At 46.4% G+C, this 27,285-nt stretch overlaps 1 protein-coding gene across 50 annotated transcripts in view; it reads left to right on the top strand.

Annotated features, from left to right (window-relative positions):
- SORBS1 (sorbin and SH3 domain containing 1) overlaps window positions 1-27,285 on the top strand; it is a 249,911-nt gene that overhangs the window by 124,490 nt on the left and 98,136 nt on the right. For 20 of the 50 annotated variants that reach the window (XM_055352551.2, XM_055352552.2, XM_055352553.2 and 17 more), the window contains 4 exons: window positions 4,314-4,442; window positions 14,940-14,966; window positions 15,084-15,196; window positions 26,366-26,510. In XM_055352551.2, coding sequence (XP_055208526.1) covers window positions 4,314-4,442; window positions 14,940-14,966; window positions 15,084-15,196; window positions 26,366-26,510 — 414 coding nt within the window. Of the gene's footprint in view, window positions 1-2,183; window positions 2,280-4,313; window positions 4,443-14,939; window positions 14,967-15,083; window positions 15,197-22,299; window positions 22,669-26,365; window positions 26,511-27,285 lie in introns of all 50 variants that reach the window. The other 30 variants (XM_031014952.3, XM_055352554.2, XM_055352548.2 and 27 more) reach the window with 7 other exon arrangements.

The following is a 27,285-nucleotide window of genomic DNA, read 5'->3' as shown; positions in this document are numbered from 1 at the left end:
GGGCTCGCGGTGCCACTTTTATTGTGTTGTGTGATGGACGCTGAAGCTGGAGTGACAAGGCATGGGTTCAAGTCCCAGCTCTGCCACTCATGAACAGGACATCTTGAGAGGCCCTTTATCTTTGTGGGTGTGGGTTCCCTTAGCTATAAGATGAGGGAATTTATGATCTGCCGTATTTATTTCTGCTTCAAATTCAGAATTGGAATGAACGCTCATCCCAGTAAATTTTCTGGTATCCAAGAGGAAGGGCCAGAATCCTTGCATTGGGCATTTAAGTCAAGATGCATCTCAAAGAATAATTCCAAACAATTTGGCATTTTGATCTTTGTAATTTCCATCTGGGTCAACAAAGTGTTCCTTTTAAGACAAGGCAAAGTGTGAAAGGAACCAGCCGTAGAGGGTATGTCCAGAGACTAGGAGGGGCTGGGGTACAGGGCCCAGGTGGTGCGGGGGTGGGTTCCTTGGTGGCCAGAGGGGACCTGCCATGCTCCTGTTCTTGCCTCCCTGCCTGGTCGCCCCTCTGCACCCACGGTGTGGGGCCCTGGACAGTCTCGACCAAGTTGCACTTAGGGAACTCTGAGGGGCCGTGCCTGTGGAGTGGCTGCAGGCATGTGTTTAGCATCCAGTGAGGAGCATGGGGAGGGGTGGGGGCCCTATTAGTTTAAAACCTGTGGGGTCATCGACCCCATCCATGTGAACTCATTTATACAAGAGACTTAAGGTGTGTGGGGGAGGGTGGCAGGTGGAGTGGGTCCCACTGTCTCCTTGGTGAGACTCACCTTTGTCTGCAAACAAGCAGGCAGGAGTGACTGAAGGGCATCAGGGTGGCCTGAGGTCACTGAACCAGAGCAGGGATAGCTGAGCTCCAGTCTCAGCCTTTCCGCTTGAGAACTGAATGAGCCTGAGCAGTTCACTGAGCCTCTTGCTTCTTCCTCTGAAAATGGTTACAAAAGTCTCCCCCAAGCCCATCTCCCAGGTGGAGCAGACAGGAGGATGTTGTGAGAGCACACTTGTGTCTTCATCCATGCAGTAGCGTCCTTAGCAACCTAGTCATTGATGGCCAGGCGCCGTGTGACTGCCCCATGCCTTATGAGGTGAGCTGACAGCAGGATGGACTGGAAGGTGCACTGTCTCTGGCCGACATGCCTCCCTTCTGTTGCCTTCACAGGCTCACCAGCACGATGCTGACTTTGCAGTGGAGGTCTTGTTCCCAGACAGCCCCACCCGCTGTGTTTCTGTAGATCTGTGGCCACAGTCGACTCTGGCACCTTCACACAGAGCTCCCATCCCTCTTTATGTGCTGCCCTTGAAAGAGAGGACGAGGGGTGGCCTCACAACAGGCTCGGTGTGAGGAGACTTAGGGAACGTGCCTACCATGAGATTACAGAATCTGGGCAGGCAGGGAGCCCAGAGACTCTGCAGATAGATAAGTTTGAGCACCCAGGCTGTTCGAGCGGTAGCCTTCACCACGTCCCAGGCAGGCATTCCTGCTCTGCCTTAGCTCAGCTGGGCATTGGGGTCCTGGGCTGTGCACTTGGGTGCTGCCCAGAGACTACATATGCACTTGGACACTTGGCACCTCCTGACCAGGAAAGGGTGGGTTTGAGCAAGGCCATCTGCTGTTTAACAGATGGGGGCTTTGATTTGCTTGGGGCCAGAGGGCTGCAATTATCGGAGCAGGCACAAGACCCCGGAACTTATGCTATGGGGGAAGTAGCTCTGATGGCTGAAGGGACCAGACAACTCATGATCTTGTTCCTTCGTTCTTCCACTCATCTGGAGCCCATGAGCCACAGCCCTCCTCCTCGGAACCCACTCCCCAGCCTTCTCCCAAGAGGCCCTGTGGACCCTGAGTGCTCTCCCCTTCTTCTGTTTGCCAGGCCATCTGTGTGCCTCTGTAAATCTTTGTCCAGAGCTTTGGCAAGCTCCTGGTGTGGCAGGAGGCACCGGTCAACACTGACCAGCTGTATTTGGGTGATAGTTAGAGGGGAGGGGTCTGTTGTCTTGGCCTAGAACTCTAAAGAGAGAAAGCAGGTTATTTTTAATTACTGCATCTACTGCCCTTTGTATTGTTCTTGTTGTGTGGGCGACTTCCTCCTATTGTCCCTGCCCAGTTCCTCAACTGCCTGAGTGTTTCCCAAATGTTCTTTCTGGATGCACCATTTACCCTTTTGTGTTTTCAGCAACTGCCGACCCTTTACGCGCACGCTCTATTTCTGCTGTTAAAATCATTCCTGTGAAGACAGTGAAAAACGCCTCAGGCCTAGTTCTCCCTACAGGTATCTCCTTGGGTCGGTCGATTTTCTCTAACTGTGAGCGGATCATGGCATGGTTTTCCTTTCTTCTTTTCTTCTAACACGAACTTTGAGCTGAATCGTTGCATGTTTAGGAGGCATTCCGTCTCACTTCCTCAGCTTGCTCCCTTACTTCCTCTGTGTATGTGAATGTCTGTGTGCGTTTTCCTGGGAGCCAGCGAATGTGGGGAAGAACTGAGGACAGAGGCCTTGCCCCTCTTTTCTTTGGGAGAAGGGTCAGTCCAGAGGCTCAGCTTTCCCTTTGGGATGGGTCTGCGGTGCATGGACATCCTAGGCTCTCCCTAGAGGTTTCCAGCCCCCAGTACTTTAGCAAAAACTGCAGTCTCCCTGAGAATTAACCTGGTCTCACAGAGAACCTCTGAACTCAGCTGAATTTGAAGCAGCTGCCCTTAGGTGCCCAACCTAGATTTGCCTCTGATGCTCACCGGGCCATCCCAGAGCATCCCCTTTGCCTTCCCCAGTTTTACCTGCAGCCACTTCCTGCCTCTCCCCTCCAGAGGGTGGGGGAGTACAGTTCAGATGTCAGCTCTGGCTCATCGCTTCCTTCTGTACAAAGCGGGGACACATGAGGCCTACACAGTACTTTATCCAGTGGCACTTTCAGAAGTAACTGGGCTGTGTGTCCAGGAACCTATGGATGGGCGGCATCCCTCAGTGTGCCCCTCATCCTTTTGAAGTGACTATGAACCAGTTTTCCCAATAGTTTGGTGACATCAGTCGCTTAGCCTCTTGATAGAGTTGGATAAGTCAGATGCTCTCCAAGGCTGATGCTTGCTCTGACACATTGTGCGTTTCGTGCATTGCGTTCAATACAAGAGGTGCTGACGAGGCAGGTCCATTCTCTTGTCTAACGCTAATGATCATTCTCCCTGAGTTGTTGGCAGGGGGCTGCTGGCGTGGAAAGAAAGGAGAGAAGAGGCTTTGCTTCTCTCTGCCCTCGGACGGGAATGGGGATGAGTTGGATGTTTGAACTCACATCCTGCCCAGACACACACTGAATGTCAACCTGTAATCCTAACTGTGACAATTTTAGGTCAGGGATCTAGGCTGTGAGCAATTTGAAAACAAAACAAAACTGTGGCGTTCTGCATAGCTCAGCTGCACATAAAGAAACACTCTGCATGTGCCTCCCAGAACTGTGTGGTCTGCCCTGGTTCCCTGCCTCCGTGACTGATTTCCTGCAGGATGGCATTCAGATCTTTTGAAGCATATTTTGAAATCTTTCTCAAGGAAACTCTCAAAGTTGACCCGGGTCTGTTATTAGGCCCTAGTGAAACTGTAGGAGACGCCAGGACCCTGTGAAGACAGCTGAGGCTCGGTGGACACTGGTCATTGAAGGATTTAGCCTTCTGAGTCGTTTTTGTTGCTGTGAGTTTTCTTTGTTATATTTGGAAAGTGAGACTGTCACTTGTGAGCTTTCTCGCCAGGCAGCATATCCTTCTGTCTCAGCATTTTGGGAGTCTTGACTTGCTGATCCAAGGAGATTTGCTTTTCCTTTTCCCACTGGAAAACTGCAAGGGGTAGTTGTTCTCCATGGGACCACCCGCCCCCACTCCCCACCACTTCCTTAGTTGCCAACTTGGTCTTCAACGAGAAGTATGGTCTGGAAGCTTGAAACATCTTTCATAAACTCTTTCTTGAACTGTGCCTTACTAACTGGTCAGAAGTCTGCTCATCAACCTAAACTTCATTTAATAAAAGGAATAAACCTGCTTTCATTTTGAAATGTTTTCAGCTGAGAGTATAACTCATCCATTTACTCAGAACTCACCATTGCCGCCATGTTCCCCTAACTTCGTGATGCACAGTAAACCTCTGAAAACTTGCCCCTCTTCACCACCCACAGATTAATTTCATTGACCACAAGTGTTCAAAGACTTCGCATGGCTGTAACCAGGTTCATCTCATTCCCCAGCTGTAACAATTTGCTAACCAACTGTCCTTTAATCCTTCAGGAGTCTTGGATTCAGTCTTCAATTTTGGACCTTTTCTTTTCAGACATGGATCCTACAAAAATCTGCACTGGGAAGGGAGCGGTGACTCTCCGGGCCTCGTCTTCCTACAGGGAAACCCCAAGCAGTAGCCCTGCGAGCCCTCAGGAAACCCGGCAACACGAAAGCAAACCAGGTGCGCGGAAGCTAGGGAAAGCTGTTCAAAGCCACGTGGGAAGGGCGGGAGGAGGCTCTGGTGTTTTTGCTCAGGAGAGTGTGAGTTCCTCAGATACCTCTGGGGTCTCTTAGGGTCCCCTGGGACAGTCAAATCATTTGGATGGGTAGTGGTCAAAGCCTCAAACTGACAGTCACATGCTGCAGATGAAGGCACAGCAATAACCACACTTTATGTTAGCTTTGACTGAGCAGGTCATCCTGTGACCACAGCCAGTGCTCTGCAGACTGCTCTCATGCAGACTGAAATAGCTTAGGGCATGGGGGGTAAGTAAGTGGTGCGATGGGCTAGAAGTTGGGCTTCTCAGAGCTCATCCCTGCTTCCTAGAGGTTCACTGTGACCTGTCCAGGCTGGGCTGGAGTTGCAGCCAGGGGAGACTGAGAAGTGTGGATGACTCAATGATCTTGCTCCTGGAAAGGCAGAAGTGGGGAGGGCTCAGGCCTGGGATTGGCCACCAGCCAGCTGCGGGAGCAGGATCAGGAGAGTAGCTCAAAGGCCCAGTGTAAACTAGGAGCAAAGGGAGATCAAAGAAGCCACATGAAGCCCATCTCCCCACCTTAACCCATCACTTGGGAAACCTGAGGTATTGAGGTTTAGAACTGGGACCTCAGAACCGGATAGATCTCTGTGCACACCCTGTCCCCACCACCTGTCAGCTGTGCGACTTTGGTTGAGTTATTCACTGTCTCTCAACCCTGATGAACTGTAGAATGGGGTTGATAATTGCATCTGCCTCAGGATTATTGTGAGGAAGAAGTGTATGAAGTGCTGTGTATCATGCCTGGTGGCATGGAATAGACTGTTAGATGTTAGCTGCTATTTGATTATGATTAGATTATTTTGGCCTCTCCAGAGATGACTTTGCACAGCCCAAGTATTCTGGTAGTTGGCAAATGCTGACTTTGAGATCAGGCACAGTTAGTTTAGGGTGAGACAGCACCTCTCCACTCTGTAGGGCAGTGACTTTCACACTTTAGCTGCATCAGAATCACTTGGAGTAAAAAGGTAGGTTGCCGGGCCCCAGCCCGGAGTTTCAGAATGTAGGGTTCCCACTTGCAGGTCTGAGGTAGGGTCTGAAGGTTCACATTTCTGACAGGTTCATGCTGATGCTGCTAGTGCAAGGACTGCATCTGAGAGCCGCTGCTGTAGGGGATGGGAGCTTGCTTTCTTGAAGGAAAGGGAGGGAGAAATGGAATGGAGGGGAGGACCATTCCCTTGGGACCAGAGAGGCTAGGCAGTAGGGTATGCAGACCCCTCTGGTGCAGCGGGAGTGGTGTGTTGTGATAAGACAGATATGATATGTAGGATGGAAATGGCCAGACCTAGCATCCTGGAAACTGATTTTCTTCCTTCCCAGCTACCCATAACAGGTGCCAGGGCACATGCTGGTGGATGAAGCCAGGCTAGAGTTTGAGCACAAACCCCTTTCTGGTGATGTTGGTCCCCGTGAGGGCTTCTTTGTCCTTAGGCTGAGGGCAGGCCCGAGCAGCCCACAGCCCTAAAAGTCAACAGAGTAGCTTCTTGGTCCTGCATTCCTGAGCCCAGCCCTGACTCCTGACCCGCTGGAAAGGTGGGGGTGAGGAGAGAAGGCAAAGTTATTTTATTCTAAGGCTAACCTCATCCAGCCTCTCCAAGCCTAACTGGGACGACCCACTTCCAAGCTAGAGAGCATTTGGAGAAGAGAGAATCCTAAGGGATGATGCAAAGAGAAAGGCTTTATGTGCAGTCCCCTGGCCCAGTCAAATAACCTTACAAACCAACTGTCCCATCCTCTGGCAGCAAATGGAGGTGGTGGAGAGGGAGCTTGGAGCTCCCTCTAGTGCTTACAGTGTGGCATTGACGTAGAACACAATGCCCACCAGGTGTACGCCTGTGCTACCAGTACCGTGTGTGGATTTGTTTTTTTTTCTGTTTCGTTTTGTTTTTTTGAGACAGGGTTTACTCTGTTGCCCAGCTTGGAGTACAGTGATGTAATCATGGCTTACTGCAGCCTCGGTCTCCCGGGCTCAATCTGTCCTCCCACCTCAGCCTCCCAGGTAGCTGAGGTGCACGCCACCACACTTGGCGTATTTTTGTATTTTTTGTAGAGACAAAGTTTCTCCATGTTGCCCAGGTTGATGTTGAACTTGTAGGCTCAAGTGATCCACCTGCCTCGGTCTGGCAAAGTGCTGGGATTACAGGTGTAAGCCACCATGCCCGGCCCCGTGTGTGGATTTGAGGCACTTTTGGAAACACTCTCTTATCCCAAAATACGTTTGTGTCTTACAAATTTCTACCAGCTAATTTGGTGAAAAGAAATTTCACCACATCTTTTTCACCAAACCATCAGCAGATTGTTTTAAAATGCAAATACTGTACTCGGAAGAATTAAGGGATAGTTATCAGTCATTCACACCTTACAGTAAGTTCATCTTTGTAAATTGAGATCATCGAATCCAAATAAGCATACATTCATTCAGCATTATCTATGTGCCAGGTGCTGCATGAGTCACTTGGAATTGTGATGAGAAAGGAGGAAAAGAGAGCAATTCTAGGTGCATTAGGTGAGGGCAAAAGGCAGTATGTTGCAATAGGAGTCAGGTGTGGACTTGTAGTCAGCCATCTTCCTTTCGGGCTGTGGGTAAGTCCTAGTGACTTTGAGCCCATATCAAGTATGAGGAACTTGGGCCAGATGCTTTCCAAGCCTTTCTAGCTCCAGAATGCTCTGCGGCCTTAGGAAGTTTGGAAATTAGCCTAACAAATGGAATCCCTTTGATTGGTGATAAATTTAAGATGGTACAGGAGGGCAGTTTGGATGAAAAGGAACAAGCTGGGTTTGAGTAGAGGAAACAAAAAAAAATCCACGTGCTCGTTAAGTATACAACGCAGACTAGAATAAGTTAACACTGGGGAGTGGGCTTAAAAGAGGATGTCAGTAAGCCGGGCGCAGTGGCTCACACCTGTAATCCCAGCGCTTTGGGAGGCCGAGGTGGGCAGATCAGTTGGGGCCAGAAGTTCGAGACCAGCCTGGCCAACATGGTGAAACCCCGTCTCTACTAAAAATACAAAAATCAGCCAAGCATGGTGTTGCACGCCTGTAATCCCAGCTACTCGGAGGCTGAGGCAGGAGAATTGCTTGAACCCGGGAGGTGAAAGTTGCAGTGAGTGAGATCATGCCACTGCACTCCAGCATGGAAGACAGAGCAAGATTCCATCTCAAAAAGAAAAAAAAAATGAGGATGTGAGTATAGGTAATTCAGGAATGGGAATCTTGTCCCCTTACCATGCTGCCTATTGGCTAACATCCTGCTGGCTCTTGACTCTGACAGTGTCCATGTCACCCTCCAGATTGACAACTTGCTGGCCCATACCAGTCTATTGTCCTATCCTGGGGCCTAGGAGCCCCTGGGCCTTCCCTGGCTTCATAAAAACAGTTTTCAGCAGTATTTGCAGAAAGCCAAGCCCAGTCTGGACTGGGAGCCCAAGTGTGAGGTAGTGGATGGCTCTTGCCAAGGATTGCTTCCTACTCCCAATGCCTTTGCAGATAGCTAATGTCAGATGGCGTCTGGCTCCCTCCCTTCTCACCAGGGACAGCATTTGTCCCCCAGCTGCTCTGTCTGCTTCCTCTCTGACTTGCTCCCTGTTTGCCACCTTCTTCAATGCCTATAGGTGTCCAAGTTGTTGATTATTTGCCTGGACTGGAAGGTCCAGTCCCTACCTGGTCCCCTGATACCCACATTTCAGCAGTGCCCCCTATTTCTAGTCCTTGTCCCAACCCCCTCACCTGGGAGAGATGATATAGTTCTGGTTTCACACAGTTCTCTACTGAGGCTGAGCACTGCCACTTACTGTCTTTGCGGTATGGACAAATTACTCCACCTTACAGGGCTTCAGTTGCCTTATTTGTAAATTGGAGATGACCATAACAGAGTTGTTGAGATTAAATGAGCTCTTTCTTCTTTTTTTTTTTTTGAGATGGAGTCTCACTCTGTCACCCAGGCTGGAGTACAGTGGTACAATCTCGGCTCGCTGCAACCTCTGCCTTCTGGGTTCAAGCGATTCTCTTGCCTCAGCCTCCCAAGTAGCTGGGACTGTAGGTGTCTGCCACCACATTCGGCTAATGTTTTTTGTATTTTTAGTAGAGACCAGGTTTCACTGTGTTGGCCAGGCTGGTCTTGAACTCCTGACCTCATGATCCACCTGCCTTGGCCTCCCAAAGTGCTGGGATTACAGGCATGAGCCACCACACCCAGCTAAATGAGCTCTTTCATGTCAAGCATTTGGCACAGGCCCAAAGCAAGTGCTTTTTAAGAGTAACCATTCTAGTTCCTACAGGTCAAGAGGCTTGTTAAAGATTTGAAATAATTTCAGTTTGAAGCCATGAGGGCCTCACCCCTAGCATGGTGGCAATGGGAGTGAAGAGCAGAGGCTGAGGGTCAAAGTGTCTTTTGGAGAATGAAATGACCAGGGCTCCTTGTGGTGTATTTAAGGACCACAGAGAGGTAAGACTCCATGTGGCCCAGGAGATGCCTTCCCTGGTTGGCTAGGAGAGTAACTGTGGCACTCATGGAGTTGGGGGGATTTGTGAAGAGTGCTGAAAAGAATGTTGAATTCCATCTTTTGACATGTCGAGTTTCTTGGCAAGGGAAGGACTTCCAGGAGAATGTTTCTAATGGGAATTTGGAAATTTGGAGTCCAATGTGTGGATTTGGAAGCCATCTGCATCCACATGAACTTTGAGAGAATGGAGACATTCTTGGTGGAGTGACAGAGAGAGCCCTTGAAATTGCCCAGTTAACACTCATTCTCCAGACTCCTCCATTCAAGTGGTGGCTTAACTGAAGATCCCTGACCACAGCTTCCCGATCAGCCTCCTCATCTCTGAATGTGGACCTTGGTTTTTGGATCAGAACCATCTGAAAGGAATGGCAGTAATCTTAGTACTGACTCCCTGCCCCCAGGAGAAACCTCATCACCTTATCCCTGCCTCCCGACCTCATTGCCACACCAGGTCTGAGCGTTGGCCATGTTGGTTCAGAGTGACTTGATCATGTCCCAGGTCAGGATGTTTTCACTCCAGACAGGGAGCCTGAGTTGGTGGTGAGTGTGATACAAAGCTTTCTGTCTGGTATAGTCTAAAGATCTTGTGGCTTGATATATCAATTCCTGTGTTCTGACTTAGATGCCAGGGTCCAGTTCAGCCCTTATATTTTGTTAATTCTGTACCAGTTGGCTCCAGTCCTTACTGCCTGATTCTTGAATGCAAAGTTAGCTTTGGACATAAAGATTCTTGGACCTGCAGTCCAATTATTTCCTCTGGTTTTGACTCTCACATTTGCTCTCCAGGAATGGCAGTAGCAAAAAGATACTATAAGAAGGTTAACATTGAAGCAGTTAAAGGTACCCCGTACCTCCATTAAATTAGAGTCTTTTTGATGAGTACATGTGTGAGAATTAGGGCCAACTGAGAAGTTGGAGGGAAAAGTCTTCACAAGAGTGCACCCTCCCTTCTGACACCAGCTGCAAGTTCAGGGGATTCACAAAACCACTCTCAGGTTTGGTACAATGCTGGAGGGACTCACACAACTTACTGAAAGCTGCTACACTCCGGGTTATGGTTTATTATAGGGAAAGGATACAGATTAAAAAAAGCAAGAGAAGATGCACATAGGCTGGAGTCTGGAAAATGTACCAAATGCGGAGCTTCTGTTGCCTACTCTGCGTGGAGAGTCAGGACATATTATTTCCCAGCAGTGATGTGTGACAGTGTTCTCAGAGCATTTTCAACCAGGAAATGTACCTGAGCCTTTGTGTTCAGCGTTTTTACCATGGCTCCATCACATAGGCATGATCCACTGCCCACAGGGCAGTTCTCAATCTCCAGTCCAACTTTGTAATCGATTGAGCTCCTGGTGGCTCAAAGCCCCCACCCCAAGTCACATAATTGGTGTGACTCAAAGCCCCAGATAAACAAAGTCACTCCTATCAGGCATGACTTTCCAAGAGCTCAGAGATTACATCCCAGAAGCTGAGGGCCAAGGCCAGACCTCTTTTTGGATAAAGTTAAATTCTGTACTGTACAGTGTGAATACAAAATAAACACAAATAAGATTTGGGACACCCTTAGACTTACTATTAACACCTGTCATCTACCTCTTAAATACTCTTACCACATCAAGACTCACTCAATGAAAATTATCCTAAGATCCCAAGAAGAATTGACTGATCAGCAAAAGGCTTTAAAACAGGTCAAAATGAAATTAGCATAGAATGAGATGAGATAAAATAAAATATCAGGAGGCTACAGCCACAGGCCAGAAAAGATTGCAAATAAAGAACAGCTGGAGGAAAAGATAAGGCAAAGTAAATTATGCTGCTTGCAGAAAGGGTAGGTCTCTCAGGACTGCAAAAGCTCTCTAGGATCCGACTTTCCGAGGCACTCCCCCCACCTTGGGAGCTCTAAGGTAACATTTATTGAAAGAAGCATTTTGACAGTCTCTTCAATCAGGAGTTAATAATGGATGATCATGTGTGCAAAATTTCATACTTCTGCACATAGGCACAAATGGCCCTGGGCGGCTACCAACCTTCCAGGTTCAGAAGATGAGGTAATAGATGAAGGATGATAAGATGTCAGAAATATAGCTCTCCTTTAACAAGGAAGAGAGGAACATTTAAGAGGTCCTGAGAACTGCCTTTTGGGGGTAGGGGAAGGGGAACAGTTTTAAAGACTTGGAATGAGAAGAAAAAGTGGATCTATCCCTAAGGATCTTATGTTCTTAAAGCTATTTATCACATGGCAGAGATCAACAATGCTCATTTTTTTCCATGGTTTTTTTCCCCCTTATACTTTGAATTCTGATTTTGCAAAGCACATGCTTTATGCCAAATACTTTCATTTAGTCCTCATGATTCAAAAGAGGTAGATATTATCTTCATTTCACAGACGTGGCCAGGTCATTTGCCACAGGATATGCAGTTAGCAAGATAGAGACTCAGGGCTGAAACTAGGCAATCTGATGTCACAGTGATGGTCCCTTCATGATACCTGGAGATTTAGAAGAACAGTTCACATTTCAGCTTTCCATGACATAGCTGTTTGCTAGTGTCACTTGAATAGAACCAACCCTACTGAGAACCAGAAAGTGGGCAAAATAATGTGTCCCCAATTCCATGTAAGAAGTTTACATCCTTCATTAGATAGCCCTTCACTCAGAACCTGTTGATGTTAGTATATGCATAAATCTAATAAATTTGATAGACTTATTTGACAAAGGTGGACTAGAAATAGCAACTTAGTAAAGAAGATGGAACGGTAAAAGTGATAGCTGTGAGGGAAGAAGTGGACCATTGTCATGGCATGTCACCAGGTGTTTAAGGGCCTGCCAGGTGTGAGGGGAGCTCTGGGCCAGGGAGCCGTCTGGATGCGACAGGGAGTGTGGTGCACTCAGAGGTATTTTCATGTACCTGATCTTTGATTCTCAAAGATTCTCCAGTTCTTCGATTGGAGAGAATCAAAGAATCATACTCCCTGTGAGGAGTATGGGGTAAGGCTTATATTTTATAGATGAGAAAAGTAAAATTTAGCATGGCTAGTGAACTTGCTCCTGGTCATACAAGCCGGTACATTGCAGTAATGTGAGCAAAACACATGTCCTGTATGTACCTTTCCCAACTACAGTTGTCCCTCAGTGTCTGCCAGTGATTGGTTCCAGGACCTTCACGGATACCAAAATCTGAGGATGCTCAAGTCCCTTATATAAAATGGCATTGTATTTGTACATAACCTATGCACATCTCCTGTATATTTTAAATAATCTCTAGATTACTTGTAATACCTAATATAAGTGCTATGTAAATAGTTGTTATTCTGTATTTTTTAAATGTTGTATTATTATTGTTTTCTTATTTTGTGTTTTTTCCCCCAATATTTGATCCACGGTTGGCTGAATTAACAGATGCGGAATCCGTGGATATGGAGGGCTGACCGCACGCAGTTTTTGTGGGTTGGAGAAGACAAACGGCAGTGAATTGTCTGTAAGGAAGTGGCAGAAATGTAACAGGCAACCTGCTAAAAGAATATGTAGCTAAATTTAAAAACTGTTTTAAAGGGGAAAAAATAAAATGGATACAGCTAGTTTTCCAGAATAAGGACGTTTTTGAGTGTACCTCTCCTCAGTGGTTCTCCAGGTGTCGGTTACGGACTGGCAGTCTCAGCATCACCTGCAAACTTGTTAGAAATGCAGATTCTTGGCCGGGCGCAGTGGCTCACGCCTGTAATCCCAGCACTTTGGGAGGCCGAGGCGGGTGGATCACGAGGTCAGGAGATCGAGACCATCCTGGCTAACACGGTGAAACCCCGTCTCTACTAAAAATACTAAAAATTAGCCGGGCGTGGTGGCGGGCGCCTGTAGTCCCAGCTATTCGGGAGGCTGAGGCAGGAGAATGGCGTGAACCCAGGAGGCGGAGCTTGCAGTGAGCCAAGATCGCGCCACTGCACTCCAGCCTGGGCGACAGAGCAAGACTCCGTCTCAAAAAAAAAAAAAAAAAAAAAAAGAAATGCAGATTCTTGGGCCTCACCTCATACTTACTGCATCAGAAGTGCCAGGATCCAGGCCCAGCCACCTGTGTTTCAGCAAGCCCTGATGCAGCTACACCACTGCTATATGTGAATGCCAATCACTTGGAACCTTTACCCTACCTTGCCTTCTGCTCCAGCTCTTTTTGGCTCCCACCACCTCTCTGAAGCATAGCATCCACTTCATGGCCGATGGGGAGGCTGGTGGCTGTGGGGGTGGTAGGCAGAGTGCTAGGTTTGGATTCTGGAGACTTGGGCTGACTGCTTTGTCACTTCCTGGCTGTGCGACTTTGGGCAAGTCAATTGGCCTCTGTTTCCTCATCCATGAAGGAGAGTGATTACCTACTTCACAGAGTTGTTGTGTACACTGAACTAAAACTAAATGGGCATAACAGTGACTCACAGTGGCACTTAGAGAGGTGTTCAGTAAATGTCTGTAAATCTCAACTTGGCATCTGGAAAGCCCATGTCTAGCACCTGAGGGACCCACACTGAAACGGAGGGTTGGGCAGTGAGACTGCAGTGTTAGTCCTTCTTTCTCTACATGGTGAGGCAAGAGGAGGCAGCCTGGGAGAAGAAGGGGTTAACGCTTGGCTAGATTAGGGATTGGCAAACCGTGGCTGTGAGCGGAATCTGGCCTGTGCCTTTTTTTGTACAGCCCTCGAGCTAAGAATGGCTTTTACATTTTTTAGTGGTTGAAAGAAAAATCAAAAGAAGAATGGTATTGTATGCCACATGAAAATTTTATGAAATTCAGATTTTAGTGTCCATAAATAAAGGTTTATTGGAATACAGCCATGCTCATTCATTTACATATCATCTGTGGCTGCCTTTGTCCTACAATAGCAGAGCCAAGTAGTTGCATCTGAGACCATATGGCCCATAAAACCTAAAATATTTACTATCTGGCCCTCTATAGAAAAAAGTCTGTGGACCCCTGGGTTAGATCAAGGACAGAGAGTAGAGACAAGAGATGATACAGAAGATGATAAATAGCAAACATTTTCTGAGCTTTGCCAGGCACGGTGGTAGGCATTTTGCACGCATAAATGTTCTTATTAACAACACTTATAAAACAGGCATATCATTATCTCCATTTTTCAGATGGGCAAACAGGCTTATAACTTGCCCAGGGTCATAGAACCCTTAGGTGGTAGACCCAGGATATGAATTGAGGCCCAGCTGCCTTTCCAGTCGGGCTTGTAACCACTGCACTCTGCTGCCTCATGGTGCTATGTGCTATGTGGATCAAACTAGAAGTTTAGAGTCTCTGAAATGCATCAGGCAGTGGCTGGGAAGGCTGAAGGGAGACAAGGGTGCTTTGTGATGTGATGAACACTCAGGAAGGGTGATTAGATTTTGAAATGTTTATGTGGCTCATTTAATGGAAAGAAGAAAAGCAGGCAGGGAGAAAAAAAAAGTCTTTATCGCAGCAGATACCTCCCAGCTTAAGTCATGTTCTGCCCCTTAGCCCAGCACCAGCACCCCTGGAAAAAGTGTTTATCCACTTCTCTCTCTCCTGGGCCTGTTAGTTGGTTGGGAGTGGTCATTCTGAGCCCACAGCAGGCTCAAGGAAGGGGAATGAGAGTCAGTGAGTAGGGACTGGACAGTAGAGAATTCTGTTGCCTTTTTGTCTGTAAAATAAGAATGTCAAGTAACAATTGTTTCTTCATCCCTGTGAATGTGAGCCTTGTGTTTTCAAAGGTCAGTGCCTGTGAGCACATCATGGTTTCGAGTGGGTTCCTATGGTAATCAGGCCATCGTGACTGAGGGCATTTTGTGTCAAACAACGGGGTGCTGGATTTTCAACCTTCTATGCAGTTTCATGCTTGTTTCCTGCAAATGTAACCATTTCTGTTTTTCCCCTTTTCTTGTTTTCATCCTTTCTGCACCACGTGTAGGTCTGGAGCCAGAGCCTTCTTCAGCAGGTATGGCTTCTCTTGCATTCTCACCTTTCTGGCCTTCTACCAAGGACCCCGGAGTTACAGGGGAACCAGGGAGTTATTCCCTGTGAGTGAGAGATTTTTTTCCTCCCTATTTCTCAGATGAGTGGAGGCTTTCTTCCAGTGCTGATGCCAATGGAAATGCCCAGCCCTCTTCACTCGCTGCCAAGGGCTACAGAAGCGTGCATCCCAACCTTCCTTCCGACAAGTCCCAGGTAGGCATGTGCCCAAGGGCAGGGTGGGGCCTGGTGAGTGGTACCTGTTCTTGAGTCTCTTAACTTAGACTGGTGACTTCCTGCTTCCCCAGTTGGATAACGGAATAGGTTTCAAGCTTTTGGACAACTCTGGATAAGCTCTGCAAGGACCTAGCTAAGGGAAAGTTGGGGTCAAGGGGAGCAGAGGCATGGAATGAGGTTGGTCTGTACCAGGGTGTTGGAAATAGGCCTTGATGCCTATTTAGGTTTGTTCTGTATGTAGAAGTGTTCTGAAAGAGGGAATTCATTTAGCCTTGGCTATGTAGGAAAAAGGTCTGAGATGTTTTTAAAAAAAATTCTTTAGAGTATAATATTCAAGAGAAGAATGCATCTTGTGTTTATTCCAATTGTTTTCTGGGGATGGGGCTGTAAGAACTCCAGCAACAGTATCCTTACAGATTAAGATCAGGTAGCTGTGGCCAGACCCTAAGTCCAGCAGCCCAGGAACAGGCAAAATGGCAGTACAGCCCAGCTGTATCCTACAAAAGAAATCCCCCAAAGCTGTACAAATTGGAGTAAGGATACTTTTGCTTAAGTCTTTCCCCCTAGGTGGCTTTCCTGATCTTTTCTTTCTTCCCTCTCCTGTTGTTACTTTGTCATTTTGATGAAGGGAATAGACCATGTTTTAATTTAGGTGATCTGTGATGAACATTTTTGCATATAGGAGCCACAACTGTGGAATCGACTACTACTTCTCTCTCTCTCTCTCTCTCCCCTCTCTCTCTTTCTCTCTTCCTCTCTCTTTTTTTAAGAGAGGGTCTCTATCTGTTGCCCAGGCCAGAATGCAATGGTGTCATCATAGCCCACTGAAGCCTCCAACGGCTGGCCTCAAGCCATTCTCCCACCTAGGCTTCCCAAAGTGTTGGGATTATAGGTGTGAGACACCACACCTAGCCTAGTCCTTTCTCTTAAAGGAAGCTGTGCTGCTCAAAAACTATAGCAGAAATGTGTTCCTTGTGTGGTCCGCTTCCCTGTGCCTTCCTTCTGTGAAGGTGTTCCCCGAACTCACAAGGAGTCTGGAAATTCTGCAGGTCCTTCCTAGTTCCCACCCCACTTCTCCAATGATCCTCTGGTTCCTGTTGTGAGGATGTAAAAACGCACTTGCTGCTGAAATGAAGCTGAATCAGAGATGATGTTTTTCTCCCTCTCTACAGATGCTTATCCTCCTCAGCATGGAATTGGTTGCTTAATTGTCTGCCTTGTATGCTGAGCAACAAACACATTTAGCCTTTCTGCCACCTGCTATGACTTGTCTCCCTAGGTACAGCCATATGCATCCTGGGTCACTGGTTAGAACCAGGAGCTGCGAATGAGCCTGGCTTTTTGAAGTCTTCATTAGACAGAGGGACTGGGGAGGTCACTTGTCCGGTAAATGACTTGCCATGGTTTTCCCATCCCTAAACCCTTTCACAGTGTATAAATGTGCTGCCTGTGGCAGACATACTTCTTTTCAACCATCTCAAGAATGGATGCCATCAGCTCTATGCAGATCAAGAAACAGTGCTGATTAATTCAAAGCAAATGTAAAAGCATGTCCTCTTCCACTATCAGTGACTTAGTTCAAAGGGTAACTCAGTAATTCTTTTTGGCTTCTTAAGCAGCTCTTTTGAAAAGACAATTTTAAAAGCATGTGAAGTAAATAAAAATTCTTTTAAAATTTATTTAACACAGCTTTATTGAGCATCTCCGTGGTGTTCAGATCGCTGTGTGAAACATTGCCCTCAAGAGGTTTATAAGGGTGAACATCCTATAATATCTGTTACAAAGTATGTTTTCTTATCTGTCACTATCCAAGAATTTTCTTTTTACTGGGGTTCCCTTTAAGGAAACCTGGTAAATTGCTCATAAAGAGGTTTTATCCTTTATATTCAATGTAAAATCAGCCATTCAAATTTCAGGAACCTTTAGGTCATGCATTACCTCTTAGGTGTGTTTTCTGAATGGAAACATGACTTCTTGTCTATACAGTGATTGCCAGAGCTGTAAGTATGCACTGGCTTAGAGGAGGGAATTGGTAGTTTATAGAACTGTATAAACTATAAACATACCAGGATTTTCCAGAAGCCTCATATTTTCACTGACCCACCTTCCGAAAAGATAAATAGAATTTCATTTATAGCCAACTGGGCAGAATGCAGACTGCCTGTGTGGTTCCTGCAATGTTTACAACAAAAAGTAGTTCCCTGCATGTAAAGTCACTGTGCCTATCCCCTTTCTTCTTCAGGACTAAAAGAAGCCCCAGGGCAGGAGACCTTTGGATCTGAGTGCACTGTTGATGCTCTGGGGAAGCGTCCTCTCTACAGGGTCAAAGCCCTGGGAAGGCTCATGCCTGATGTAATGCACCATATATGGCGAGAGCCAAAATAAGTTAGAAACTCACTGAAGCTGATTTCTATCTTTGGACAAGAAGAAATCACATATGGGACATTTGAGCTGAAAGTGAAAGTAAATCTGAGCTCAAATCAAAATGATCTTTTGCTTACCTCCCTACTGCCATTATCAGCATACCCGCCAGTCCCTTTGGTGTGTGCTAGCCCAAGTGTTTTGTTTCTAGAATCGTTTAGTCTGTAAACATGTTCACTGAAACCAAGTGAGTTCACCTGAAAGCTTTTGCTGTTGCTGAATACTAGAGAGGGGCTATTCATTTTGTTTTTTTTGGCTGGTGCATATTCACTGGCACTGCCATGGGTGCCCTGTGGAAAGGATAGGCATTGAATTAGTTAAGGATATCCAAATGAGCTGCTTCTCCAATGAGCTTATATGTGTGCCTTGAAAACTGAGTTTAAAGAATAGGTTATTTACTGTTTCTGGGTTGATGTTCTAATCCAGACTCAAAAAACTTTTTTTTTTTTTTTTTTTTTGACAGTCTTGCTCTGTCACCTAGGCTGGAGTGCAGAGGTGCCATCACAGCTTACTGCAGCCTTGACCTCCTGGGCTCAAGCAATCTTCCCTCCTCAGCCTCCTTAGTAGCTGGAGCTACAGGTGTGTGCCACCACACCTGGCTATTTCTTTTTTAAATTTTTTGTAGAGACAGAGTCTCGCTGTATTGCCCAGGCTGGTCTCAGACTCAAGTGGTCCTTCTGCCTTGGTCTTCCAAAGTGCTGGGATTACAGGCTTAAACCACAGTGCCCAATCTATAAAACTTTTAAATATTTTTCACCTATTCACCCTTTCTAACATTCTTTCTTCTTGCCACCTGTATGCCACAAATATAAGAATGAAATAGGCCAGGTGCAGTGGCTCATGCCTGTAATCCCAGCACTTTGGGAGGCTGAGGTGGGTGGATCACCTGAGGTCAGGAGTTCGAGACCAGTCTGGCCAACATGGTGAAACCCTGTCTTTACTTAAAAAAAATACAAAAATTAGCCAGGTGTGATGGCAGGCACCTATCTATAATCCTAGCTACTCAGTAGGCTGAGGCAGGAGAATCGCTTGAACCTGGGAGGTGGAGGTTGCAGTGAGCCAAGATTGTGCCACTGCACTCCAGCTGGGGCGACAAGAGCGAGACTTCGTCTCAAAAAAAAAAAAAAAAAGAATGAGATAAAATTGGCCGGGCGCTGTGGCTCACGCCTGTAATCCCAGCACTTTGGGAGGCCAAGGCGGGCAGATCACTTGAGGTCAGGAGTTCAAGACCAGCCTGGCCAACATGGTGAAAACTCGTCTCTACTAAAAATACAAAAATTAGCCAGGTGTGGTGGCACAGGCCTATAGTCTCAGCTACTCAGGAGGCTGAGGCAGGAGAATTGCTTGAACCTGGGAGACGGAGGTTGCAGTGAGCCAAGGTCACACCACTGCACTCTAGCCTGCGCAACAGGGTGAGACTGCATCTCGAAAAAAAAAAAAAAAAGAATGAAATAAAATTAAAAATAAATTCAAAATAGACCCAGATCTTGCACCCTCCCCATTTTTGGTCAAAATTCACTTACCGATATTGATCAGACTCTAATATACTTCACTTGCGTAATTTGGAGGAAAGTTCTGGTTTTCTTCTAGAACTGGGATATCTTTAAAAATAGGAGCCATTCACGCCTGTAATCCCAGCACTTTGAGAGGCCGAGGCAGGTGGATCACAAGGTCAGGAGCTCAAGACCATCCTGGCCAGCATGGTGAAACCCCGTCTCTACTAAAAATACAAAAAATTAGCTGGGTGTGGTGACATGTGCTTGTAGTCCCAGCTACTCAGGAGGCTGAGGCAGGAGAATTGCTTGAACCTGGGAGGCGGAGGTTGCAGTGAGCCTAGATCGTGCCACTGCACTCCAGCCTGGGCGACAGAGTGGGACTACGTCTCAAAAAAAAAAAAAAAAAAAAAAAGGAGCCATTAAAGAAAACCTAGGCTGGGTGTAGTGGCTCACTCCTGTAATCCCAGCACTTTGGGAGGCTGAGGTGGGCAGATTACGAGGTCAGGAGATTGAGACCATCCTGGCTAACACGGTGAAACCCCGTCTGTACTAAAAATACAAAAAATTAGCCGGGCGTGGTGGCATGTGCCTATAGTCTCAGCTACTCGGGAGGCTGAGGCAGGAGAATCACTTGAACCCAGGAGGCGGAGGTTGCAGTGAGCCGAGATCGCGCCACTGCAGTCCTACCTGGGTGACAGAGCAAGATTCCATCTCAAAACAAAACAAAAGAAAAGGAAATCTAGCAAAATGAAGTTTCCTCATCTCATAGTCTAATTCCCAGTTGAGCCGCAGATTGCCAGATGACTCTTGTTGACATGAGGATCAGACTGGAGGGTCATCCCATTTCCTGACCCTCTTCTCCAGTGAGACCCAAAGAAGAGCAGTGTTGAGAAGAGAGGGATACTGTGTGAGCCTCTGGACCTGCAACCAGAGCTTTGGGCTTAAGCTGTGAATCTGAGGCTGATCATTTACCTCTGGGACTGATTCCCTTTTTGTGGTGGTGGGCTGGGTGAGATGGGCATGGGGCTAGATTTTGAGAAACTAGGCACAGTCCAATCCGGTAGAGGCCAGTTCAGTCCTTCATTGCCTGGTCCCCTTTTTTGTGTACATCAAAAATGGGAGACTGTGTGCTTTTAATCTCATGCTTGTCTTCCTTCTAATAATTAGCTTCATCAAATTCTTTCCTCTGAGAAAAGAGCACATGTGTATTCAAAAATCCTTAGCATTCTCTTCTTAGGGCGCGTTAATTTGTTATGCTTATGGAATTGAGTGCTAAATCTCAGTGACTCAATTAAGACATCTGTCTCCTGTGAACACAAATAAGGACGGTTCTTCCAGTTCTCCTTTTCCTAAAGGAAAAGAATGAAAGGCACTCAAAAGAGTTCCAGTGAACATAAACTTCTAAGGCCAAAGGCTCGAAGATAAATCTTGAGGGAAGGAGGTTTGAGAGGGAGTTGGGGGCTTTGGTGCTTCTCCCACTGGTGTTTAGTTCACGTGGCTCCCTTCTTGAGTCAGTACGTCTAATAAAGATGCAGTCAGCCAAGGATTGGTGTCACAATTGATGTAGCATGTGGCCTGCTATGGGCTGGGCTCAGCCTCTCTGGATGCAAAGGAGAGTCAGGCCTACCTCTCCAGGTGAGTGGGATTCAGTCTTTGGCTTCACTTAGAATTGTGGATACTAGGAGGAGTCTAACCTGAGGATGTGCTGAAAAACGTGTTAATAATTGTTTTTGCTTGAATCATGTTATGCTGTCGTTTCTAATGATCGTCCTTCTTTCCATTTCCCCTCCTCTTTCTTTTTTCCCTGTTTGATAACATATCTTGAAAATATTGCTAAAGGTTCTCTCTCCCCCACGCCCTCCTCTCCCTCAAAAGGACCGCTTTGCATGGCAGTCCCCCACCATCCACAATACCTATAAGGATTCCCTCTACCTGAGCTCACCAAAGCCTTATGTCCCACTCGGCACCCCCAGCCAGCAGAACCCCTCACAACCCCAGCCCATCTCTGTCCTCCTGGCAGCTGGATCGGCTCCCAAAGGTGTGGTGTGCCCTGGTTCCTTGCTTCCGGACTCCACGTTCCCCAGTGCTTCATCCCAACCCCAGCAGCGCTATGCAGCCACCAGGACAGTTTATCATAAGAATGTGAGCTCTAACCCATGTCATGAGGCAGTTGGGATTAAAAAGGTCAGCAGCTTATATGTACCTTGTTTATCCAATAACATTTGCCTGGCGGCGGCGTCAGAAAACTCCTCTCGTGTTGCACGTGACCCTGCCGAAGGCACTCCCTCGGAGGCTGCGGGCACCCGAGCACCGGCTCCTGGCCTTGTCTCCCGCACAGCCGGCACAGGAAAACCACCCCCTGCTCCTCCTCCTGACCCTCCCAAGCTATTCTTTGATATCCGTAAAGATGCCGTTAACCGTGGCGAGAGCCCTTCCCTGGGGACTCAGGCTTCGTTCCCAGATGTGAGACCACCTGTGCTAGGCCCCCGGGTTACCTCTGATCCCGAAAACCGGAAGAGCAAAGAATCTTACCTTTTGCAGCCGAGTTATCCAGCCAAGGCAAGAAATTAGGAATGTTTGTGTGTCTTCTCTACTGTCTCTTTCAAAACTGATGCGAGCAGCTCATTGTTCACTGGGCTGCCCTACCCTCGCTTTCCTCATTAATGTTGTGGCTTGAATCCCGAATTCTTCTGTCTGAACCTCTCAGCACAGTACTCTCTTTGTCTGTCTCTCTTTTCTGTAAATGTGTAAGTGTGCCGGAGCGTGGAATCCAGAGACTAATAACATGGTGAGAAACTCATTGTTCATGTTTTATTACAAGGTGCCAAAGAAATTGTATTTACTCCCAAGCTTTTAGGCTCTATGGTGGTGTGGTGGGGTTAAACACAGCCTGCCTGCCTGTTCTGTTCTTCTTTCTCTCTCATAAAGTGTTAAAAGGATTCAAAAATAGATGGATGAAAAGCGGAGTTGGATGGGGTTCCCTCTGTGTCATGGAGTGTCAGAAGGCCAGCTGGCCAGCTCCGACTGTCTCATGTACTCTGAGGAAAGGGCACTGATTAAATATTTCTCAGAGTACCTCACTGCATGCCCACTCTCAACCGTTTAAATATGGAATTCTTTCCTCATATCATACCCCTTTCCATAACGACCCCCTTATTTCCACAGGATGCCACTTCCTCCAGTGCAGCCCAGCCGGAGGTAATAGTTGTCCCTCTCTACCTGGTTAATACTGACAGAGGGCAAGAAGGCACTGCCAGACCTCCAACACCTCTGGGGCCTCTTGGCTGCGTCCCCACAATCCCGGCGACTGCCTCTGCCGCCTCACCTCTGACCTTCCCGACTCTAGATGATTTCATTCCCCCTCATCTGCAGAGGTGGCCCCACCACAGCCAGCCAGCCCGCGCCTCTGGCTCCTTTGCCCCCATTAGCCAGACGCCACCATCCTTCTCACCACCACCTCCGCTGGTCCCTCCTGCCCCGGAGGACCTCCGCAGAGTCTCGGAGCCTGACCTCACGGGAGCTGTTTCGAGTACCGTAAGCTTTCTGGACTCCCCTCCTCACGGCTTTTCTGAATGTCTCCTCCCAGCAGTCACATTCCCTTTCTCACTGAAGCACTGAGCTCTGAGGACAGCACTGGCTGCCGCTGTGCCTGTGTGATGACTGGAGCCGTGTCCCCTGTCACTAGCGTGCATGCTTCCCGTGTGTCTTCCGTGGGTCTCTCGGGGCTGTTCCCCATCTCTGCAGTGCCTCGTCTGCTCTGTCCTGTTGGAAATGCACATCTTTCTCCCTCAGAAGACAACATCTGTGGCCTTCATGTTGACTGGCCATGCTTTTCACAGGCCAGGTCGGGGGTCGTGTGGAGAGCTGAGGAAAGCTAAGAATTATGGGGAAAAGCAATGGCAGGCGTGGTGGGTGCTGCTTACCAGGGAGCGGGGAGATCTCGGGGAGGAAACGATTCTCTGATTCTGTTGTTGACCTAGTGAGTAAATAAACTCTGTGTAGTATACAGAAATGACAGAGACTAGGATTTTTTTTTTTTTTTTTTTGTGAGAGAGTTGGGTTTAAGTGAGCAAGTGGGTCTGAAAGCCCTATACAAATGTTAGGACTTTTATCTCAAAAGGCAGGCAATTGCTAGGGCCCCTGAGGAGAAGGTCCCAGGAGCCTCTGTGGCAAAACAGTGCACCAGTGGTCACAGGAAGTCAAAGGGCCCTGCTGCCTCAGGTCCCATCCTGCGGGTGGGGGAATGAGTTCCCATCACAGCCGGGAAAGCCCAACTGCTTAGAGAAAACGCTGAGTCAAAGTGCTTGGGTCTCCTTTTTCCTTAGGAGCCCTGGGAATTGAGAGAATCTGATAACTTCATTGCGAGTTGTAATATGGGAATACGTGAATCTACTCACAGGGCTTCGGGTTCAGTAGGATCGAGTGTAAAAGTTCCTGTTATGGGGCTTGACATAGAGAAGGTGCCTAGTGAATGTTAGCTATGTTGCTGAGGACTTGCCCTGGCAAATGAGGGCCAGGGTCACTCAAAAGCAAGTAACTGGTTAGTTAACAATTCATCGAGTTTCTGCCATGGTCTAGGCATTCTGCTAAGTACCCTGGGTACAACCATGAGTCAGGGTCTTGTTCTCAAAGGGATTTTTGGAGTAGGAGGTCACTTCTCAAGCTTTGTGTACATGGGATCATCTGAGGGTCAGGGAGGCTTGTTTAAATCGTCACCCTCAGGTTATACTCCTAGAATTTCTGACTGAGTGGGTCTGGAGAAGAGCCTAGGAATCTCACTGGGTAGCAAGTGCTCAGGGGTTTCAGATGCTGGGGTCCACACCCTACATTTTGAGATACAGTCATGTAGTGGGTCATGCAATTGGCTGATGGAACTAAGCGTTTACTGACATCCCTTTGTGTAAAGATGTATGCCTGCAAAACTGTTCCAAATGGCTTGTTAAGCTGAAGCCAGTCATGCAGAAATCAGGAAGGAAACTTTTTATTTGGCTTATTAGATAAATTATAATGAGGCATCAAACACATCAAAGCTGAGAACCGTTACATCCTGAGCTGGGGCCTGTTCTGAGATCTCTAGTGCTGTGCAGTGTAGTTAGGTCAGCACCAGGCCCAATGTGACCCATGGGCTTGGATATCCTTCTAGCTTTGAATTTTGCAGCTCAGTCCCATTGGAGAAAAATGCTAGATGTTTCCCTGGTCTATTCCCCTCTACCTTCAGCTGAACTTAGAATTTAGAAGCCACTCTTGTTTTGGGGAGTTCAAGCATCTTCCCTTTGACACAGATTATGTTTGCCTGGAGTAGCAGGTAAGGTGTCTTATGTTTAGTGTCCTCATAGACCATTGTGAGTAGTTTGATTGTGTATTCTATAATTTATTTGTGTAGACCTAGGTTTTCATATCGAGTTGGTTTTAGGTGTACCAGGACAGATTCGTTGGGAAGGGTCCTCAATTTCTCAAACCTGACTCATCAGCCTGGTGTAGACCTCCCAGAAGGACCTCAGTTTGGCCTGATAGCTTCGGGTTTGGCCCTGGGTAACAGAGGTGAAAAAGGAAACTACTTGGATTCCTCTTCCTCCTCTGTCAAGAGGAGGAGCCTCTGTGGATGGTGTCTGAGCTGTGAGCTGATGCCTGCTCCATCTGTAGCTAGTTGAGAGAAAGAAGGAAGAATAAAAGTCATGTTAATTGATCTGAGTTATTTTAATCAATAGCTGTTTTTGTGATGTTCCAGAAATAAGACACAAAATAAAATCTGTAAAGTGCTTAATGCTCATATGATCCACCCAAACATCACATTAGGCATTTATACTTTAAAGAGCCGTATGCCTGATGTTTTGTGTTTCTTGGATGCATTCAGGCAGTTTTTAATGATATGTCATTTATCATAATTATATCACTTTGGAGATAAATTAGGAAAAGTGTAGTTATTTTTCACTTTCTAAATGGAGGAATCAAGGTGAGGCACTTTTGTATAAAATCATACTGTGCTTCTCAAGTCTTGAGAAAAGGTTTTATTCATGACGTTGAGCTGCCCCTCATAACTAAATAGCGGCGGCTATTTAGCGAACTTTCAGAAAAGATAGACTGACCTAGGCAGTGTTGTGAAGTTCCTACTGTGTGTTGGGAGCTGTCCTGGGTGCTGATGCCCATATCCTCTTTTGATAAGCATTTGTTTTCTTGCTACAAACATTTGCTCAGACACAACATTGCTGAAAGATCCTGCCTGTCAGTCACGTGGCATTTACTAGCACCTGCTATCTGCGGGGCATTGGGCTAGGTGTGAGTGAGGAGGTGGCCCTCATCTTGTGGGTACGTTCACAGGAGTTGATCTTTGATTATTGCTTCAAGATAATTATTGCCTCAAAAGTAACTATTTAAAATCTTGTTCTTAAAGCCCTTTAAGAAGAGCATCCTCAATTTATGGTTTATAAACTCAAAAATAGAAATGTATAGATATCATGAAGGAAACTGTCTAAATATTCTTAGTACCTTTTGGGGTCTTATTTTGTTTTAAAAGACTGGCATTATGCCCAATATGCAGATTATAATGTTAGTATTAATAATTTTATTGGTATTTCTGGCAGAGACCTCAGGTTTTTAAAGTCAGGATTCTCACAAGTCTTAGGGATCTTTGTCACTTTAATATTAGAGTGAAAAAAATGTCACAGTAGGATAGGATAATATCCAAATCTCAGAAGCGAGCATCAGTAAAATTGCTCGGTGATGCCGATGCTAAGAGTAGGTTTCTGAAAAAACTGTTGCTCAACTCCTCCCTGTTCTTACATTGATGTCTTCTTGTCCTCACATTGTCTTACATTTCTCTGTACAGTGTACTAAACTTCCCTGATTTTTCCCAATTAAACCAGCTCTTGTTCTTGGATCGCATTTGGAATTGCATGGGTTTTGCATGTTATTCTACTTGGATTTGAATTTGGTTTTTCAGTAACCAGATTGACCCACAACTGTTAGCAGGTGGACCTAATGAATGATGTTGCTGAGACTTGCAGTAACATTCACCTTCTCTCTCTCCTCCACCCCATACTAATACCAACGAAGAGAATAGGCATTCCGGCTTAAACTTCTAACTGGAATTAATGATACGATGTATCTCATTGATTGCATTTCTTTTTATAATTAATATCATTGTAAAGCTTTAAATTTCTTCTTTTTAAAAAACATTAACACTAGCTTTTTATATTTACAGTTAGTTACATTGTTTGTTTGTTCGTTTCAGGATTCCAGTCCTCTACTAAATGAAGTTTCTTCTTCCCTTATTGGAACTGATTCCCAAGCCTTTCCACCAGTTAGCAAGCCTTCATCTGCCTATCCCTCCACAACGATTGTCAATCCTACTATTGTGCTCTTGCAACACAATCGAGGTAAGAGAGGCTTGTGCCCCACTCTCAGCCCACTGGAATCAACATAGCTATTCCATGATACTTGGGTCAGAAATTCTGTTATTTCACAGAAATTTTCACAAATCCCGTTGTTTCCCAAGGCCATTTGCCCCAGTTTACTCACTCTCGTGGCCCATAAAATAAATCCCAGCAGACAGACAGAGGCCCCTGATTTGAGGTGATATCAGGTGTCTGAATAAGTAAGCTGGGTTCGTTCCACTTCTTGGGTGTTCATGATTGTCTTCTTCAAATCGTAACACCAAAAAAAAGGAGAAAGGAAAAAGTTTGTGTCTCTTGATGGTAATAGAGATTTAACTTCGAAAATCTAGGTACAATAATACCTCTTTTAAGTAGTATCTTAAATGATTTAGTTTTTTGACATAATGAAATTTAGAGCAGAATTTTGAGTATCAAATTTAAAAAAGAAAACATATTGTGTAGAAAATTTTCTGGAATGTAAAACGCATTTTTGTACCTTGAAAACAGAGACTATTGAATTTTTCTTGAAGACTCACTGGACTTCATTCTTGCCAGCTGTTTGTCTCTGTACTATGTGGCTCTAGGCAGCTCTGCTTAGAGTTTTCATGTTTGTTTTCTGTAGGGTCTCTGACTGCTTCTGGTTGGTTTTTCTGCTTCTCTGAAAAGCAGAGAAGCTTTGAGGTGGGGTGAAGCGGAAGTTCTTTGGGTATATGTTGACCCTTCTGCTTTAAAATTCCAGACGATGATTCTAAATCCCAAGTTTTCCTTTTTGGAATTC

This window comes from Gorilla gorilla, chromosome 8 (genome assembly GCF_029281585.2).
Source record: "Gorilla gorilla gorilla isolate KB3781 chromosome 8, NHGRI_mGorGor1-v2.1_pri, whole genome shotgun sequence".
Taxonomy (NCBI): domain Eukaryota; kingdom Metazoa; phylum Chordata; class Mammalia; order Primates; family Hominidae; genus Gorilla; species Gorilla gorilla.
Note: the sequence above shows the minus strand (reverse complement) of the source record. Positions and strands in the feature narration are given on the sequence as shown.